At 38.6% G+C, this 17541-nt stretch overlaps 1 protein-coding gene across 7 annotated transcripts in view; it reads right to left on the bottom strand.

Annotated features, from left to right (window-relative positions):
* ALG9 (ALG9 alpha-1,2-mannosyltransferase) overlaps positions 1-17541 on the bottom strand; it is a 96207-nt gene that overhangs the window by 60063 nt on the left and 18603 nt on the right. For all 7 annotated transcript variants that reach the window (XR_003791438.1, XM_029207900.1, XM_029207901.1 and 4 more), the window contains exons 7-13: positions 16973-17060; positions 16684-16789; positions 9161-9283; positions 6324-6478; positions 3783-3912; positions 2646-2793; positions 1358-1487 (exon numbers count right to left, since the gene is read on the bottom strand). Coding sequence is in view for 6 of the 7 variants with exons in the window: in XM_029207900.1 (XP_029063733.1) it covers positions 1358-1487; positions 2646-2793; positions 3783-3912; positions 6324-6478; positions 9161-9283; positions 16684-16789; positions 16973-17060 (880 nt within the window). In the remaining variant the exon portion in view is untranslated. The remainder of the gene's footprint in view (positions 1-1357; positions 1488-2645; positions 2794-3782; positions 3913-6323; positions 6479-9160; positions 9284-16683; positions 16790-16972; positions 17061-17541) is intronic.

The following is a 17541-nucleotide window of genomic DNA, read 5'->3' as shown; positions in this document are numbered from 1 at the left end:
ATTCCCACTTCACAGACAAAAAGTGAAATTAATTAAACACAGATGTTAACTAATTTGCCCAATGTCATCAAAGTAGGCAACAGAGTTGGGACTAGAATTCAGGCCTACTTGACTCCAAAGTCCATGCTCTTTTTTTCTTTTTTACTACCCTATACTATCTCTTCCCAAATTACAGCTGTGACAACAACACTCTGAATTTATTATATCCTCCCCCTATCACAGTGTATTCTCCTACCCTTCTGACTATCCAGTGTCCCCACGGTGATCCCCTGTACATCAAAGCCTGCTCTCAGGAGAATATCTGCAGCTAAAATAAAAATGACTAGCAACAGAACATACTGCCCAGGGGTATTGTCACTGTTACAGGAATCAGAGGCTTAAGTTAGAAGGAAGCTACAGGATAAGTCACTTAGTGGAATACATGTGTCACCTTCTCAGGGAGCCAAGCCAAGTTTGTATTTTATCATGTCCATTTTCATAGCTTATAAGCGAAAGCTCACACAGTAAGAATCTCACTCATAAACCCTGAGGGTCTCCGTGGAAGTATAACCTGCCCCAGTCTGGGAGACAAAAAGCCAGCTGTGGCTGCAGGTTTGCTTTGGAAGAGAACTGAACGTCCTGATATTTCACTTTAAGTATATGACATAAGAAAATCTAAATGAAATGTATCTGACATTTAAATTGTTAAATGTTTCTTAACAGATAGGTTGCCAAAAAATGTGTTTTCTAATAATTCTACAAAATAGTCCTTTACTGTCTCTGGGAACCAGGAACATTATCTTTATTGCTCTCACCTTTTCCACAATCAAAGATTTTACAGGTATCAAATGACAAAAGTGTCATCTTTCGAAGGAACTGAAATAAAATCCACATGGGATCTCCGAGTGCGTAAAGATGAGTGGGTAGAAGAGCACAGCCCTGACAGATATTGCTTCATGGACTCAGTGTGGGAACAGCCTTCACTGACTGTCCACTTGCTAAAACCAGAGTATACTAATAGTTAGGTCAAAGGTCCACCTATAACTTGAAAGTTCCCCATGAAGCATTTTAATGGACCAAGGGGTGATAAGAGCTGCAGAATGTGTTTCAAGATGATGATTTGAATTAAACATAGGAAATTTTCCAGCCCAGTTTAGAAAATATGTTGAATTATATATTTTACGTAGAAAATAAAGGAGGTCATTTGAAAATAAAAATGATACTGTTCATCCTTTCTCAACAAAAGTCGTTATATCCCTCACCCAAAAGAAATCACTTTCTAAAAAAGTCCCATTTCATCAATGCTCTATTATGTATGCCAACAGATTTTAAGGGTAGAACTCTTTTCAAAGTAGTAAAAGGAGAATAATGCCCTTACATATCTGGATGGCTCCTCTAGGTTCTGGTCATTCATGTCAGTAGGAACAATCCGGGTGGCCAGTGGTCCCTCTGCGAATGGTTTTGGTAACTGGCCTCTGAACTCTGATGGAATGAACTGAAGCTGCCAACTGTCAGAAACACAAATAAGGAGAATAAGAAAAACACAGGGGGCTCACATTGCCAAATGTACTTGAAATACACAAGCAAAAAAAAAAAAAAATTTCATGTGAAAAACATTTCACTTGGAGACAAAATGTTTCTGCTAAAACCTCAACCAGAGAGAATAGAGACAGAGGTCACAATTCAGTCCAAAATCGTTGAGAAATTTTCAACTAGAGGTCTCTCAACCCATTTCACCAACTCTTAGCAGTGAAATCTGCAATAGTGATCATACCATCAAAAGAGAAACATCAACGTTATTGCCAATTACCTGTGATCAGAGGGACTTACCAAAACTAAAGCAAATTCATCAGGTGTGTAGAGAAAAGAGTGAAATGTAAGAACTCACTGTGGGAAAAGTACTTTGTTCCTGAGTAATCCTCAAAAGTATCTTTAGTTGTGAAACTATTTCAAATGTAAAAGGCAAATGCTAAAGTTAACGCGTAAAAAACAAGTTTTAATTAATCATTAATGACTGATACAGGATCTTTATCAATCAAAAGATACTACCACCAGCTAAGCTGCTGAAGCCAGTCCCCAAATGGAGCAACATGACTCATCTTAACCTGACTTCCCTTTTCCCTAAATAGGACTCTTCTCTGTCCAAATGAGGCAAATACAAGGGAACTCAGAGCCTACGCTATCACATCCAACAACAGACAGCATTGAGGAAAGTGGTACCGAGGTCTTAGCCACAGCTCTCCCAGTGTCCATACATTGGTAGAGAATGTTCACTGCTGTCGGACGACAAACATGTCTTCTCTAAAAACACTCTAGAAACCTAGAGTCTCTAAACCACTTTTAAAAGTGCATATCAGTTCATTATAAAAATTTAAATATGGATCCTCAGGAAGAGCCACTAGCAGAAGCCCTGAGCCCAAAATGTCTTCAGACGTCCCCAGACCTCTGTGGTTAAGGGCAGTGCAGGGTGCATTACCGGACACAGCACTCATTCTACCAAACACAGGCCATGGGTGCTCAGCACAGTTCCCACAGCTCTCTGAGATGGAAAATCATTCAAAAACTTGTGAAAAATCTAAAATGAAGGAAAAATTAAGAAGACATTGCCACAGGATTGCTATTTTTACACCTTGATTTAAAACTCTGAGAATTAAAGGGCAACTTACTTATCGGGCAGAAGGAAGCTGCTGGGAAATCGATACCACTCTTTTCCTACACAGACATTCACAGGTCGGCCTTCTGGGACAGTGTGGATGGTTGGGTCTGTGGCAATTCGGTGAAATTCTGGATACAAATCAAGGGGCCCATGATACCCTGGAAGGGAGAAAGGTTTGTGAAAGCCAAAGGTGAGGGAGATGAGATTCTGACATTTAATTATAATGCATGTTAATGTCCCACTGTGATCCATGTGAAAGGTACACCGCAACCCCAGCAGGAAGCCCACTCTATGGTGTAAAACACCTCTACAGTTAGGAAGATGATTAAAGCAGAGGCCCTATTTTTGCCAGAAATAATTCGCTTTCTTGCCCTTCTCTATACCCTTCCACCTTTTTAATTTCACGTTCTTTGAGCACAGTTCAATATTCTGGATCCAAATAATGATTATAAGAAAGAATATAATCATGGGACTTGAGCCCCAAATTTGCATCCTAAGTTTAAGGCTTCCTTAATTCATCCTTTAAAAGGAAAAAAAAACTAGTAGGAATAGAGAAGACATTTATAGTTAATCACACTAAAAGGAATTCTCAATCTTCTCTTCAATCCTAAGGTACAGAATTCACATCCCAATCTTATTATTTTTTTGTTTTTTTGTTTTTTGCGGTACGCGGGCCTCTCACTGTTGTGGCCTCTCCCGTTGCGGAGCACAGGCTCCGGATGCGCAGGCTCAGCAGCCATGGCTCAGTTGGGGCCAAGCCCCCAATCTTAATATGAAGTCCATAGGTTCTCCCTGTAGAAAAGTCCTCCCCCTGCAGCTTAAGCTGAATTGTATTAAACAATCATGGGGGGCTTCCCTGGTGGCGCAGTGGTTGAGAGTCCGCCTGCCCATGCAGGGGATGCGGGTTCGTGCCCCAGTCCGGGAAGATCCCACATGCCACGGAGCGGCTGGGCCCGTGAGCCATGGCCGCTGAGCCTGCGCATCCGGAGCCTGTGCTCCGCAATGGGAGAGGCCACAACAGTGAGAGGCCCGCGTACTGCAAAAAAACAAAAAAAAAAAAGCAAAAAAACCCGAACCATCATGGGTCAAGCAAAACCAAGGAATAGTGCCTTGTGAGTACGGGTTAAGATATTCTCAGTACATCTACCTCTGAACAGTGCCACAGAGCGAGAAAAAGATAAGAGCCCAAACAGGAAGAGTGTTCCCAACGCCAGCCAATTCGATGTCACAGTATAGTGCTCCAGGCGGTATCGCTGAAACACGAAGTGGTAACATTTCTAGAAGGAAAGAAAACTTTATTGAAAAAAGAAGATACACCTTGCAAAATATACACAATCACAAGACACAACTGAGAGGAAGAAAGCAGAAAAAGAGGTTCTACCAAGGGTCTGAGCAGTAGCAAACAGTGAAGTACCCACTCCAAATTCTCACATTAAAGCAAATTCTGCTAAATTGTCTGTAGATCAGCCTAGCCAGAGGGCTTGCCAAGAATGAAATCTCACTAGCTTCATAGGAAAATCATTTGGATACTTCCCTAATGCTTAAAGTCCTAATAATTTATTTTTTTTAATATTTAAACAAAAATGCTTTTCCTAGGTTTTTTTGATATATGAAGTATCTCAATCTATTCTGATATAACTAGTTATTAACCTTCACTTTCCTTACTAACAAGTTTTCATCTAAGTTTTTAGCAACTAACAAAATGTCTCATGACCAAACAAAAAGAAAAAAGAAATCCTCACATAGAATATTAGGAAAATTCTGTTAATTATCTGATAAACTACTTCACAAACTAGATGAATATCATTAACAATATATACACACCTGCATGAGTTCTGCAGCCTTTGAACACCTTCCCATGAGATTTCTGTCCTCCCTTCTTTCCCTCCTAGACTAGAAACTACTTTTGGAAAGCAATTTTGCAATACATAACAAGTGCCATAAATATGTTTGAACCCCTTTCATATTTTCTGGAATCTCTCCTAAGCAAACAATCCAAATACCTAAACAAAGATATTTACCCTAGCATTATTTATAATACTGAAATAAGTGAGCAATCTAAACTTTAACATAAATTATATCTAATCATTATATATAACCAATTCAGTATATTATATATTACATAATAATGTTGTATATTATATCACCTTAGAATATTATATTGCTATCAAAATGATGGGTACAGATATGGCAATATAGAGAATGTTATAATTATATTAAGAGGGATGTAAAGTTACATGAACCTTAGATTACAATCATAATAGATTGTTATATGATCGGCAAAAATGCTAGAAGGAGATTTTGTTAGGGTAGTAGGACTGATTTAGAAAGTGGTAAAAGAAAAATTATCTGCAATAAAGTTCAGTTACTTTTATAATTAAAATTATTTTTTAAAACTATCATCCTAACATGGATGAGCTTTAAAAACATTATGCTAGGACTTCCCGGTGGCACAGTGGTTAAGAATCCACCTGCCAACGCAGGGGACACGGATTCGAGCCCTGGTCCAGGAAGATCCCACGTGCCGCAGAGCAACTAAGCCGGTGCAGCACAACTACTGAGCCTGCACTCTAGAGCTCGTCTGCCGCAACTACTGAGCCCACGTGCCACAACTACTGAAGCCCGCGCACCTAGAGCTGGTCCTCTGCAACAAGAGAAGCCACCGCAATGAGAAGCCCACGCACCGCAATGGAGAGTAGCCCCCCGCTCGCCACAGCTAGAGAAAGCCCATGCACAGCAACGAAGACCCAACACAGTCAAAAATAAATAAATAAAATAAATTTATTTTTAAAAATAAAAACATTATGCTAAATGAACGAAGTCACAAAAGACCACATATTTTATGATTTCATTTATATGAAATGTCCAGAATAGGCAAATCTACAGAGATACAAAGTAGATTGATTGGCTGTTGCTTATGGCTGAGGAGATATGGGAGGGGGGTTATGACAGCTAAAGGGTACAGGGTTTTTGAGGTGATAAAAATGTTCTAAAATTGACTGCAGTGAGGCTTACATAGATCTGTGAATAGCCTAAAAAAGACTGTATCATACACTTTAAATGGGTAAATTCTATGGTTTGTGAATTATATCTTAACATAAATCTGTTAAGAAAAAAACCAGAAAAAAACTATCACCCTAATTATTCTTCTGCTAACTGCAAATGGTAGCAGAGGTTAAAAAAAAAAAAACAGAGTCTGGCGCTTCTGAAGCCATAATTACAGAGATATTCAAGATTAGTTCTGACAGGGAATTGACCTGGACAGGTTTTAAGCCAGGATTACAAAGTGTCCCACATTGCTAACTGCCTGATGTAATCCCAAACACTTGAGCCAGTTTCATTCAGGTCTTGTAGTGGAAGAGTACACATTCCATTAGCTCTGCTGTGGTTCCACCGTTCTGTGCTAGGCCCATTCAGTGACTTAAAAAAATTCCTTTCATAGCAATTGGATTCTTATTGGCAACAGAGACAAATTAACACACAAATTAACACTGCAAATATGTAATCAGCAAATAAGAGTCAATGCAACATTTAAGCAATCAATACATAAAGCTTTATAATATCTGTATCAGGTGTAATGTACAGATAAAATATCTTAGGTGGAAGCATTCTGTAATTTGCCTATAAGCTTTATGAACGATTTAAAGTGAAACAGAATGAAGCAGATATACATTTCCCTGAAACTCACCTGAAGTGCAGAAAGGGCCACAGCACCACAGAGACATACAAGTGGATATACAGGGAAAAGAAATCTCTCCTCTTTGTGAGGCTGGATGAAGAAAATTATAAACCAAATATACATTGGAGCCAAGGTAAGCCAATATGGGTGGCCTAAATTCTGAACTGTAAGACAGAAAAATATCCACCTTTCACCATGTTAGAACAAAACAGCATGTTTAGTTTCAATGTTCTCTTGACCTCAAACTGGGATGTATACCCTAGGGCACCCAATAAAATGTTTCAATTCTTGTATTCACACTTTCTCTGATATAATAAAGGAGTAAAGTAGAAAGAGGTATATACTCCTTAGCCCTCCCAAGAGGTCCAACATTTAAAGGGAGGCACAATACTGGATTTAGCTAGAACAGGTGAATGGGTAATAGAGCTTAATAATTTCTACACTGGATGAAGAAAAAACAGATTTCTCTTTCTAATGAGCCCTGCCACTAAGATTAAAAGTTCCTGAGATCAACCAAAAGCATAACATAAATCCATTTCTTGGATTTTAATTCCTATGCTCTGTTTACTGCATTAATCTTACTTATACACCAAATGGCTATAGATCAAAGAAAAGGAAAAAAGTAGGATTCTCAAACCCATCACTGGTTTTCCTCAAGCTATAAATGACAGAGTTTGTTTCAAAGCAAATATAAAAACACTCTTAAAGGAAGTTTACTGATCAAGTTTTCTCTCCTGTTCTGCAGTACCCATCCACTCTGTATCGCAAAATTAAAGCCAAGATGTACTTAAAAGCATGTGAAAGAATTAAAGGAATTTAATGAAAACTACGACCTAAGCACCTACTGGAAGATTCCTGTGGTTAGGTACATGAACACTGAGTGATAAACCTGCAACCTACAGCGAAGGCATCCCCTGCTGTGCTTATACTAGTGACAACAAGCAGTGCGCAGGAATCACTGGCCAAGGGTAGATAGATAGCGCCCCCTGGTGTCCATTATGTCTACACTGAGCAAATTTAGATAAAAAGATCAGGGTTGTCATCAAAGCCCAACTTAGCAATGTTTAACTGTGCTCCGTAGTTATCCGTGCTTTTGCAGAAACTCTTTAGGAATAAAAAGTCTTGAACTGCAATAACAAGCTTATCTTTTAAACTTTTCACTCTTAAGATTTTATCATGAGATTTTAGGTTATAATTTAGGACTTATACCTTTCCAGGAGGTATTTTAGGTTGGAATTTTCTTCATCATAAGAAAAAATCTGTCTTCTATAAGTAAACAATCTCTTCCTCTTCTGTATCTTAAAAGCTAACGAATACATTTTAAAAATATGGCCTAAAATTTTGAAATGTCCTCTATAAAATGTACAAAATTATAACCAGTTGTACTACATGATGAGATAATGGGTAATTTCTTTCCTCCCTCTTTATATTTTTCTACGTTTTTTCTTTTATTATTTTTATTTCTTAATGTTTCCTCTTTTGAAAAAGTATTGTTTCCATTATAAAATACAAAAAAAAAAAAAGAAGAAAAGTACTAAAAAAGTATTTTAAAAAGTATAAAGGAAAGCCCCTAGGTAACCTAAGGATGGGGACTAGTTACTAGGTGGACATGTGGATACATTACACACTTTTAAACCAAAATTGGATTCATACTTCAGAGAACAGCTTAATCTACTATTTTTATTTTAGTTTTACTGTTTTTATACTTATATCACAAGCATTTCCAAATTTTCCACAAGCATAAATATTTTTATAGTCAGGGAAAAAGTTACTTTTCAAAAAAAAAAGAAAAAATGATCCTTAAGAAATACAAGGAATGGAGGAATACATTAATACCTCGAGGGGACAAACAGCTGAATCCAAATGTGGGACACTATGCAAGATGAATGACCTGGTTTCTTTAGAAATCTCCAGGAGGAAAAAGGTGAGAGGGGGAACCTCTGAAAAAGCTTATGAAACAACACCAAGTTCACTATATGACTCTTGTTTAGATCCTGCTTTAAACAAACAAACTATAAAGAACTATAAAAAGCTATTTTTCAGACAATGTAGGAATCTAAATATTACCTGGGTATTAGATGATATTAAGAAATTACTGTTAATTTTGTTAGGATAATGGCATCACGGTTATGTTACAACGAAAGTCCTAAAACAAAACAAAAGTGACTCTGAAGGCTGCTTTCATATTCTATGAACACAGTGAAGTCTTTATAAACCATTAATAGTAGAAAAGCAGAATGGGGAATGGTACTGAGGGATCATATGGCATCCAAATCAGACTAAAAATTCTTAAGTTAAATCTCCTTCCAAAGCTCAGATGCATTTCTGCTCAGATCTGTCTTCCATAAAAGAAACTATGGGCACTACATATCCAGAGCCATGACAACCTGAGAAAACACTGGCTGTGCAATACAGAATCAGAACAAGCATCAAATTTGGGGGAACCTCTATATGGTTTAGTTTTCAAATTTTTGGTTGAATTTCCCAGAGAATGTTTGCCTCTAGCATTGATTATCTTAAGCAATCTTGCATGCCAACACACAGTTCTTTAAAAAACAGAAGACTCATATAGATAGGCTTATCTCCCAAGATTTTATAAATGTTTCTGCCTCCCCAGGTGGTTCTGTAAATCATACAGACTCCTCACTTGCAATTATTAACTTTCACACAGGTTAACAACATAAGTTAAATAATCTACGAACACAAATGGAAAATGCAATAAACCAACCATTTCCATAGGAAGAAAATGGAGAATAAAGTAAGATTCTTTTTCACTTCTTGGTACCCATTGTTACTTCTCTTCCCTCCCACGCCCCACCAAGTCTATCATCCGTTATGCCACTCACCATGAAATCTCTGCAGTAGGTATTCCATAAGAGAAGTCAGTGGTAAGACCAGGAGAGCCAAAGCAAAGACTACATTGAAATTCAGAAATCCATTAATTAAATAGAAATACCAGGGCTCTGTACCTGAGGGAGATAACGAGATAGGAAATCATTAGTGGATGCCTCCAATACCTATTACAACGCTTGACTCATACTGTTTTTTGTTCAAGTAATGTTGATGATCCAGTGCCTCATGTGTATGAGAGTCCACAAGCCGCCCCCCTCTTAGAAATCAGGTTTCAAATATTTAGCTGTATTTTCTATCATGACCACTATATCTAGCCCAAATGGAACTAATACTTTTCAGAACCACCAAATAACATAAATAGCTTAGTGGTGACACTATGATTTATAATAAGAAGTATTTATTTGGCCTTCACTCCCATTCCTAGTAAAAAGCTCCTAAAATTACCCTTGTAATTTGCGAAGTGGTGAGAATAATAAAGGTGTCTTTTGTTCTGTTAATGAGGGAGCTTCAGGAAAGCCCCAGGTAACCTAAGGATGAGGACTAGTTGCTAGGGGAACCAATCGAGTGACTGGAGGGTTGGAACTTTCAGTCCTGTCCTCCCCTTCTCTGGGGAGGGGAGAGGGGCTGGCAACAGGGTTTCATCAACAATGGCCAATGATTCAAGCAATGGTACTTATGTAATGAGGCCTCCATAAAAACCCAAAAGGACAGTCAGTGTTCAGAAAGCTTCTGGGTTGGTGAACAGGCAGAGGAGCCCACGGGGCTGTGGCACACCCAGAGAGCACGGCAGTGCCACGTTATCTTCCCAAACACCCTGCCCTACGCATCTCTTCCACCTGGCTTGTATCCTTTATAATAAACTGGTAAACACAAGTAAATGTTTCTTTGAGTTCTGGGAGCCACTATGGCAAATTGATTGAACCTGAGGTGGGGGTTGCAGGGACTACTAATCTACAGCTGGTCAGTCAGAAGCCCAGGTGACAACCTGGACTTTGAATTGGCACGTGAAGTAGGGGCACAGGGGTTGGGGGAGGGTGAGCGTGGTAGGTGGCAGTCTTGCAGGGCTGAGTTATTAGGGCCTTTCCCATTTCCTTCCTACCTGTTTCTCCTAGTTACATTCTAGCATCCTTCCCCTTGATACACTCAACCACTGTTTGATAGTGTGTATACAGGTCCCCTGTGTTCCGTAAAAAGCAACAACTTGTTTTCCTTAGGAAAACCATGTTCAGAGACCCAGACCCTGCTCGGAAGTTCTGGGGATTCAGAATGAAACAAAATGACTGAAAACACAAGCCTTACTCACACAAGTTTTGATTCTTTAACTCAAAATCCTTAAACCCAAATGATGAGAAAAAGCCCCCCTCTGCACATTTAGCAGGTTTTTCATCTGCTCTTCCCCTCCATGTGATTACTTCAATCAGGCAGTGAATGACACATGCGGGTTTTAATCACTGTGTGTTGTGACACCCGCGTTGCACCACAGCAATTTACTGCAATCAGCATTGCTTAAAAGGGTAATCAGAAGGCAGAGAAATAGGCAGAAAAGCCTGACATTTTTGCAGCTTGCACAGCAAAATAAGATTAGAAACCAAACCCTTAATGCTAGAAACATCTAAGGGAGGAGGAAGAAGAGGGGGACCCTAAGGAAGGACTCAAATTCAATCGTGGGTCACCTTTTGGGAAAGCTCTCTCCTTCCTGTCTAAATACAATGATAGGGACTGTTCAGGAACAGAGATTTTGTCCCAGGCCAAGCTCATTAGAGACATTTATATCTTGTATTCTCTACAAATAACCTTTTGGGTTATAGAAAACTAATGGATGGTTTTATTTTCAAAACAGAAATACACGTCTTCTCTGGATTTTAATTACTATTTAACAACACATTTCCTAAACTGAGTTCTTTAGACATCCAGTTTCCAGAGAAGTAAGTTTTTGCACAATCCTCTCCTGACTGCCAGTGTGGTGGCAATGCTATCAACCTTGACCCACCTTTTTCTTTACAAAATTCTGGAAATCTGACCCTGAGAAGAAAAACCTGAGTGACTAGAGGAAAGGAGATCACCTTCCACATCATCTACTACAGATGCTAAACATCAAAAGAAAAAAGCCTCTTTCTCTTTGATCTTTGCAAATATACTTTTTTTCAGGAAAGCTCTTTAGTCTTTTTGTCTTTACCACAACTTACTATGCCCTCCTGTTAGGGGTATCTTTTTACCAAGGTACACTGTACTCTGAGATGTGGAACCAAAAGCATTAAGTTGGTAAACTCAATTATTTTTACGTGTTAGGAGCTCATAGATCAAGTTCACAGCTAGGCTGCGAACATTTCGTAAGACTGTTACTTCCCTGAAGGATGGGGTAAAAATCGGGGGATAAGTCAAGATTTGGGAAGGTTCAAGTTGACAACAGTCTTAAAAACAAGAGGAAAAGGGGACAAAAATAGTGAATTCTGTTAGCCAGTGTCCTCCCCTACTTGATGAGGCATCCGCCTTCAAAGAGTAAAAACTTTTATCTCTTTCCAGGGAGATATTCAGCGCTGCTCTCAGAAAATATCAAAGCTGAACTATGTAGAAAAAAATGTGTCAGAATGACAAGCTAAGCATTTAACTGGTGCAAAATGAAAGGTGAAAGGAAGCTGGAAGCAGGGTCTTTGCAGGGAGTGACTCACCTATCTCCCTCTTTGTGGAAAGTGCCTCAATTCCTTTCATTCAAATGAGCTAAAGGGAGCTTTGCAAGAGGCTAAGAGGGGATAATGTTTATTGTTCCACAGATTGAATGGAATCTGGAATCTTTTATAGGCCTACAATTTTATAGAACTCTAGGAACTAAATTATAGTAAATCATCCTTAAAAATGTCAAATTTGCACCACCAAGAAGAAAAAGCCACCAAGGTTCAACAGAAACGATTAACAAAAGAGGGAAGGCTCTGGAACAGCTGTGGCTGGCAGGTGACCCTGAGCACTCCCCAAAGACTCCTCTGGGGCTTCATCCTCTGCCGCTGCAGGAATGGAAAACTGTGGGCCTTTTGATAGAGGACACCAGCCCCTACCTTCTGAAATCTCCTGTCCTGTGATCTGACAGATTTGATAAAACACACAAACAGGCAGGGATCACATCCTAGGCCACCAAGTGGCATCCTTGAGCAGACCCACTGTTATTTTTGAGGGGAGAGCATTTCTTACACCTGTCCTCCCACACCTTCTCCGGGCCTGTGTCCTGCTCATCAGACAGCAGCACTGCTCTTCACTCACACACAAAAATACTTAACCTCAACATCTGAGGACTTGAAATGTTACAAGGGAAAGAGGCAAAATCAGTGCCAAGCCCTGTCACTTCCCTTTTTGCAACACTAAATTTCACCTCTTGATCTCTGACCCTATAGAGATGTTTCCCCTACAACTTTGCAACTTTATGTCTACACTACTCTAAATTTCCTAAATGCCAAGTATTCTTTACCTCATCCAAGTAATAGTTGTGAAAACTATTTCTTTCCTCTGGCTTCAAAAGTCAAGAGTCAGCCCAGATCTGGAATGTGTCATTAATATATGTTATCTGGCCAAGAAAGTATAGAAAGGTCCCTTTGAAAACCAGAAACAACAGAGAGAATAAATATTTACAGATCGTCCTCGACTTATGATGGAGTTAAGTCCTGATAAACCCATCATAAACTGAAAATATTGTAAGTCAAAAATGCATTTAATACACCTAACCTACCGAACATCACAGCTTAGCCTAGCCTACCTCAAACATGCTCAGAACACTTACACTAGCCTACAGTTGGGCAAAATCACCTAACACCAAGCCTATTTAATAACACAATGTTGACTGTCTTATGTAATTTATGGACTACTGTACTGAGAGTGAAAACAGAATGGTTGCTGGTAAAGAATGGCTGTGAGAGTTTCCATTGTTCACCCTCATGATGGAGTGGCTGACTGGGAGGTATGGCTTGCTGCCACTGTCCAGCATCACGAGAGATATCATACCGCCTACTGGAAAAAGATCCAAGTTCAAAATTCGAAGTATGGTTTCTACTGAACGTGTATTGCTTTCGCACCATCATAAAGTCAAAAAAAAATTCTAAGTTGAACCATCATAAGTTGGGGACCGTTATTACAATTACAATGGAGAGACTGAAATTACCTTGCTCATGCCTGTGTAGTTCCTACCTAAAATTCAGCTAATGCTGTAAAACTACTTTAAGTTTTTAAAAAAGAACTCAATATTCAATCTTTTTGTCTCAGCAGTCCCTACACTTGAAATTCTATTTTTCTACAATGTACCCCCATGGTGCCTACCTGGCAAACTCCTTCTCTTCCTTCCAGGCTCAGCTCAAAGATCACTACCTCTAAGAAGTCTTTCCTGATACTACCAGATGAACTTGCTCCTTTGATTCCCTACCTTTCCACTGTAGCACGTAATAGATTGGACTGTAATTATCTATTAATGTGTCTGCAGCCTTATTAGACAGTAAATTCTATGAGGACACATGATAAATGCTCAAAAGCAATTGATTCAATGTTTCTTTAGCTGAAGTCATTTATCCATTCATTCAAGAAGTATTTATAGGCTTATTATGTTCTTATATGTAAGAAACAACACTAGATGTATGCAAAAACTATCAGCACAACGCATTTTAAATTTTCAGATAAAAAACTATGTGCCTGGGCTTCCCTGGTGGTGCAGTGGTTGAGAATCTGCCTGCTAATGCAGGGGACACGGGTTCGAGCCCTGGTCTGGGAGGATCCCACATGCCGTGGAGCAACTAGGCCCGTGAGCCACAACTACTGAGCCTGCACGTCTGGAGCCTGTGCTCCGCAACGAGAGAGGCCACAACAGTGAGAGGCCCACGCACCGCGATGAAGAGTGGCCCCCACTTGCCACAACTAGAGAAAGCCCTCGCACAGAAACAAAGACCCAACACAGCAAAAATAAATAAATTAATTAATAAACTCCTACCCCCAATATCTTCTTAAAAACAAACAAACAAACAAAAAAACTATGTGCCTACCATAGCTAACAAAGCACTTTAAGCAGGAGACTCTTAGAAAATAGTCAAAATAATGCCAAAAAGTGCCAAACAAGTGAAAGAGTTTCCATGACAAAAAACAGGCTGTCTGACAACTGTACAGCATATAAGTCTTCGATATTTACTGAATGGACTCAACAATTACAATAAAATTAGCTGACAATGGTAAAGTACTACTTTCACCTCTATTGTTCTTAATTTGTATCAAGATAATCCCAACCTAGCACACCACAACAGGTCTAGACAAAATAGTTCTAGGACATAATAGTGATCAGAGCACTTAAGTAATCTGATGGGTACTCCAGAATTTGTTCATTCATTCATTCATAAGAAATCTTTATTGAAGACCTAGAATACACAAAGACTACCTACTCCTAAAATGGAAGAAACATTCTCTGTAAGTCTGCTAAAGCAAAATGGAGTTAACATGGAAATCAGACACCCCTGAAAATTCGTCAAAGATGAGGGAAAAGCACAAAAATTCTACCATCAAGGAACAACCCCCTAAAGTCTGGCTGACTACAGCCCCGCAATCAGTCCTGTTGATACCCAGTACGACAATTCCCTCTGTCCCAACAAAGCTTTTTCTATCATTAGGAAAGTGATCAGCTCCTGCACATCCAAAATAGCAAAATCTGAACTGAAGCTAACCCAGGTTCACTAAAGCTGGCAGAACAGAGACCCAAGGACTCTTCCCCATAAAACACTGGCTGAAATGAACAGCAGATGCCAACATGCAGGGAAAGACTGGCCACTGCTCCGCTGGATCCCAAAACCTACCCACTGTTAAACTAGAAACATAAACTTAGGTCAGAATTTACTCTCTCTTTCCTATTCTCCCTACCAACCTGCTTATCTCTAGATGTAAAATCCTCATCAATCTAGAGGACTATAAAAATTATGAAACTTTCATATACTCTCACACAAAGTTTTATTTATAAATAAGCAGTCAGAATATCAATATGTAATAACCCATTTAAAAGGTGGAGAAGCCAACTTTTCAAAATTTAACTCAAATTAACACAATTTATTCACCTATATATAATGTATATTATGTTTCCAATAGGTTCCATGTAAATCAATTTCTAATATGCAATCTGGATGTAGGAAGACAGTCCCCCTTCTACTGTCCTGTAGAATCAACTGAAGTTTTACAAGTAAACTAAAACAATGGGCAATTAAAAACATGCAACTCTCCCTAGATAAAGGGAGACATCTAGAGGCAAAAGCTTAAAATTGGGGCTTTTTCTCAGTCTCAGCGATCTTGGAGCCACATAAAAGAGCCTTTTAAAATTCCTTCACTTAGCAATTATTCTCTAACTATGCAGTTTGTGGATTCAATTCACTGAACAAAACACTGTTTATTTTTAACCTATTACCCGCCATCTAAAATGACAACATTCCCCAAATCCCAGGAGGCCCAATTAAATCTCATTTATATGCTTACTTTAATTCTCCTCAGTCAATCTGTTGGTTCTATTGGCAAAGTGGCACAGAAAAATGACGGGCGTGGGTTAAATTGATAAGAGACACAGAAATAATATTAACCTGCTTCATAGCAGAGCCCAAGACAGTCACATATACAGAATGCTCTAAGACCTTCAAAAGATTAAGGCAGAAGAAACTATACTTATTTAATGAGAAACTGTCTCATAAAATGTTTACTGACTTGGCTGATCTCATTAGAAAGATCTCTAACTTATCCCTCTGTAGTGGTCACTAACTCAAATGCCCTCAGGGGACCAAAAACCCAAAAAAACAAACAAAAAAAAAACCCAAAACAAGCTCAAGGGCTGGCTGGGAAAAAAGAAAAAAGGGGAGGGATGGAGATGGATGGAAATTGGAGAACCAACCCCAGACTAAAGGCATTCCCTTTTTTCCCCTCTTAATCCTAAACTGGCCAAACTATCCACCCTCTCATGCTGACCTCACCCCCATTTGCTACACTTTGTCTACAGATTTTCTAAACTTTCTCCCCTAATGCATAATACTAAAGTAAAACAAATTAAAAAAAGAAAAAGTAACTCCAAATGTCATACCAAATGTATAGAAAATCTCTGGAGGAATATTTTCCAAGGTGTTAATAATAGCTATCTGGAGATGATAGGATTATGAATGTTTTAATTTTCTTATTTTTGTTATCATATTGATTTTCTAATGAGAAGAGAAAAAAGTAACTTAATTTTAAACGAGTAGCATCAAAACCCAAGGCATACCCAACAGAGTCCTCACTACTCTGAAACTGAGAATAAGAGGCAGCAGGACTAACAGAAAGCCAGATCTGAACATCACATTAATCAAGGAAAAATATTTAGTGGCTATATATCATCACTGTGCTATGTTCAAATGTCATTTATTTTTAAATAAGAAAATATTACCTGCAAAGAAAGGCTATATTTGATAAAATGTGGCAGCTGAATTAAAATTTCAAAGCTGAGGCAAATTAAGCTATCCCCTAACTCTTCCCTAATTTCATAAGGCCTTACCATAAAGATCAGGTCCATGAGGAGTAAAGACATTATACAAAACAATGTTCAGTGGTGCAATCACCAACTTCCCGTAATAGTAGCTGTCAATGACCACCACAGGCACCTAAAAGAGAGCAGAAAATATATAGCAATGGTAGAGTTTTGCTCCGGAAACATTCTCACAATGCTAATAGGATAAACTTCAGAATGAAAAACAGAATCAATTCCTAATGTTCTCTTTTCCATCCATATCAGAAGTTGCTTTCATTACAACTTTAGAACAAAACAAGATAAAAAGAAAACTCACCAGAAAGATCATTAGGGCAACCAGCGACCAATGAAAGAAACTCTTCCATCTGTGCTTCATGACCAGCAAATCAAAGGCAATAGGTAAACTATTTAACAGAGAGATAGAAAGTGGGGAGTTAAATACTTAGAATAGAAGCTGAAACAGGTCAGATTTACACACACCTCATGCTGAACTGAGAATAAAATGTCTCTAGCAATTACAGTGAGGGAAGAAAGCTGGTATATGAAAGGATGTCTTCTCAAAAATAAAAAATGTGATCTCTTCACAGGACTCATCAGAATGAGATGCATCCCACAATGCACAAGAAATATAAATATTCGTATTCGGAATGAGCTCCATTTTACACGTATTTATGTGTAATGGACATTTAAAATATATTAATTGTAAGTAAATGTACCCTATTGCCCTACTCCCACCCTGCCAAATAAATAAATACTGATTTCTCCCTTCCACGATGTATTAAGATTTTAGTAATAAAATAATATTACAAACTTTCACTTCAATTCTGATATATCCCTTTCCAATATGTAATACTGCTCCAAAATGTAATATGTAATATTTGTTCT

Source organism: Monodon monoceros, unplaced genomic scaffold (genome assembly GCF_005190385.1).
Source record: "Monodon monoceros isolate NGI ecotype Baffin Bay Population unplaced genomic scaffold, NGI_Narwhal_1 Super_Scaffold_7, whole genome shotgun sequence".
In the NCBI taxonomy this organism is placed as follows: domain Eukaryota; kingdom Metazoa; phylum Chordata; class Mammalia; order Artiodactyla; family Monodontidae; genus Monodon; species Monodon monoceros.
Note: the sequence above shows the minus strand (reverse complement) of the source record. Positions and strands in the feature narration are given on the sequence as shown.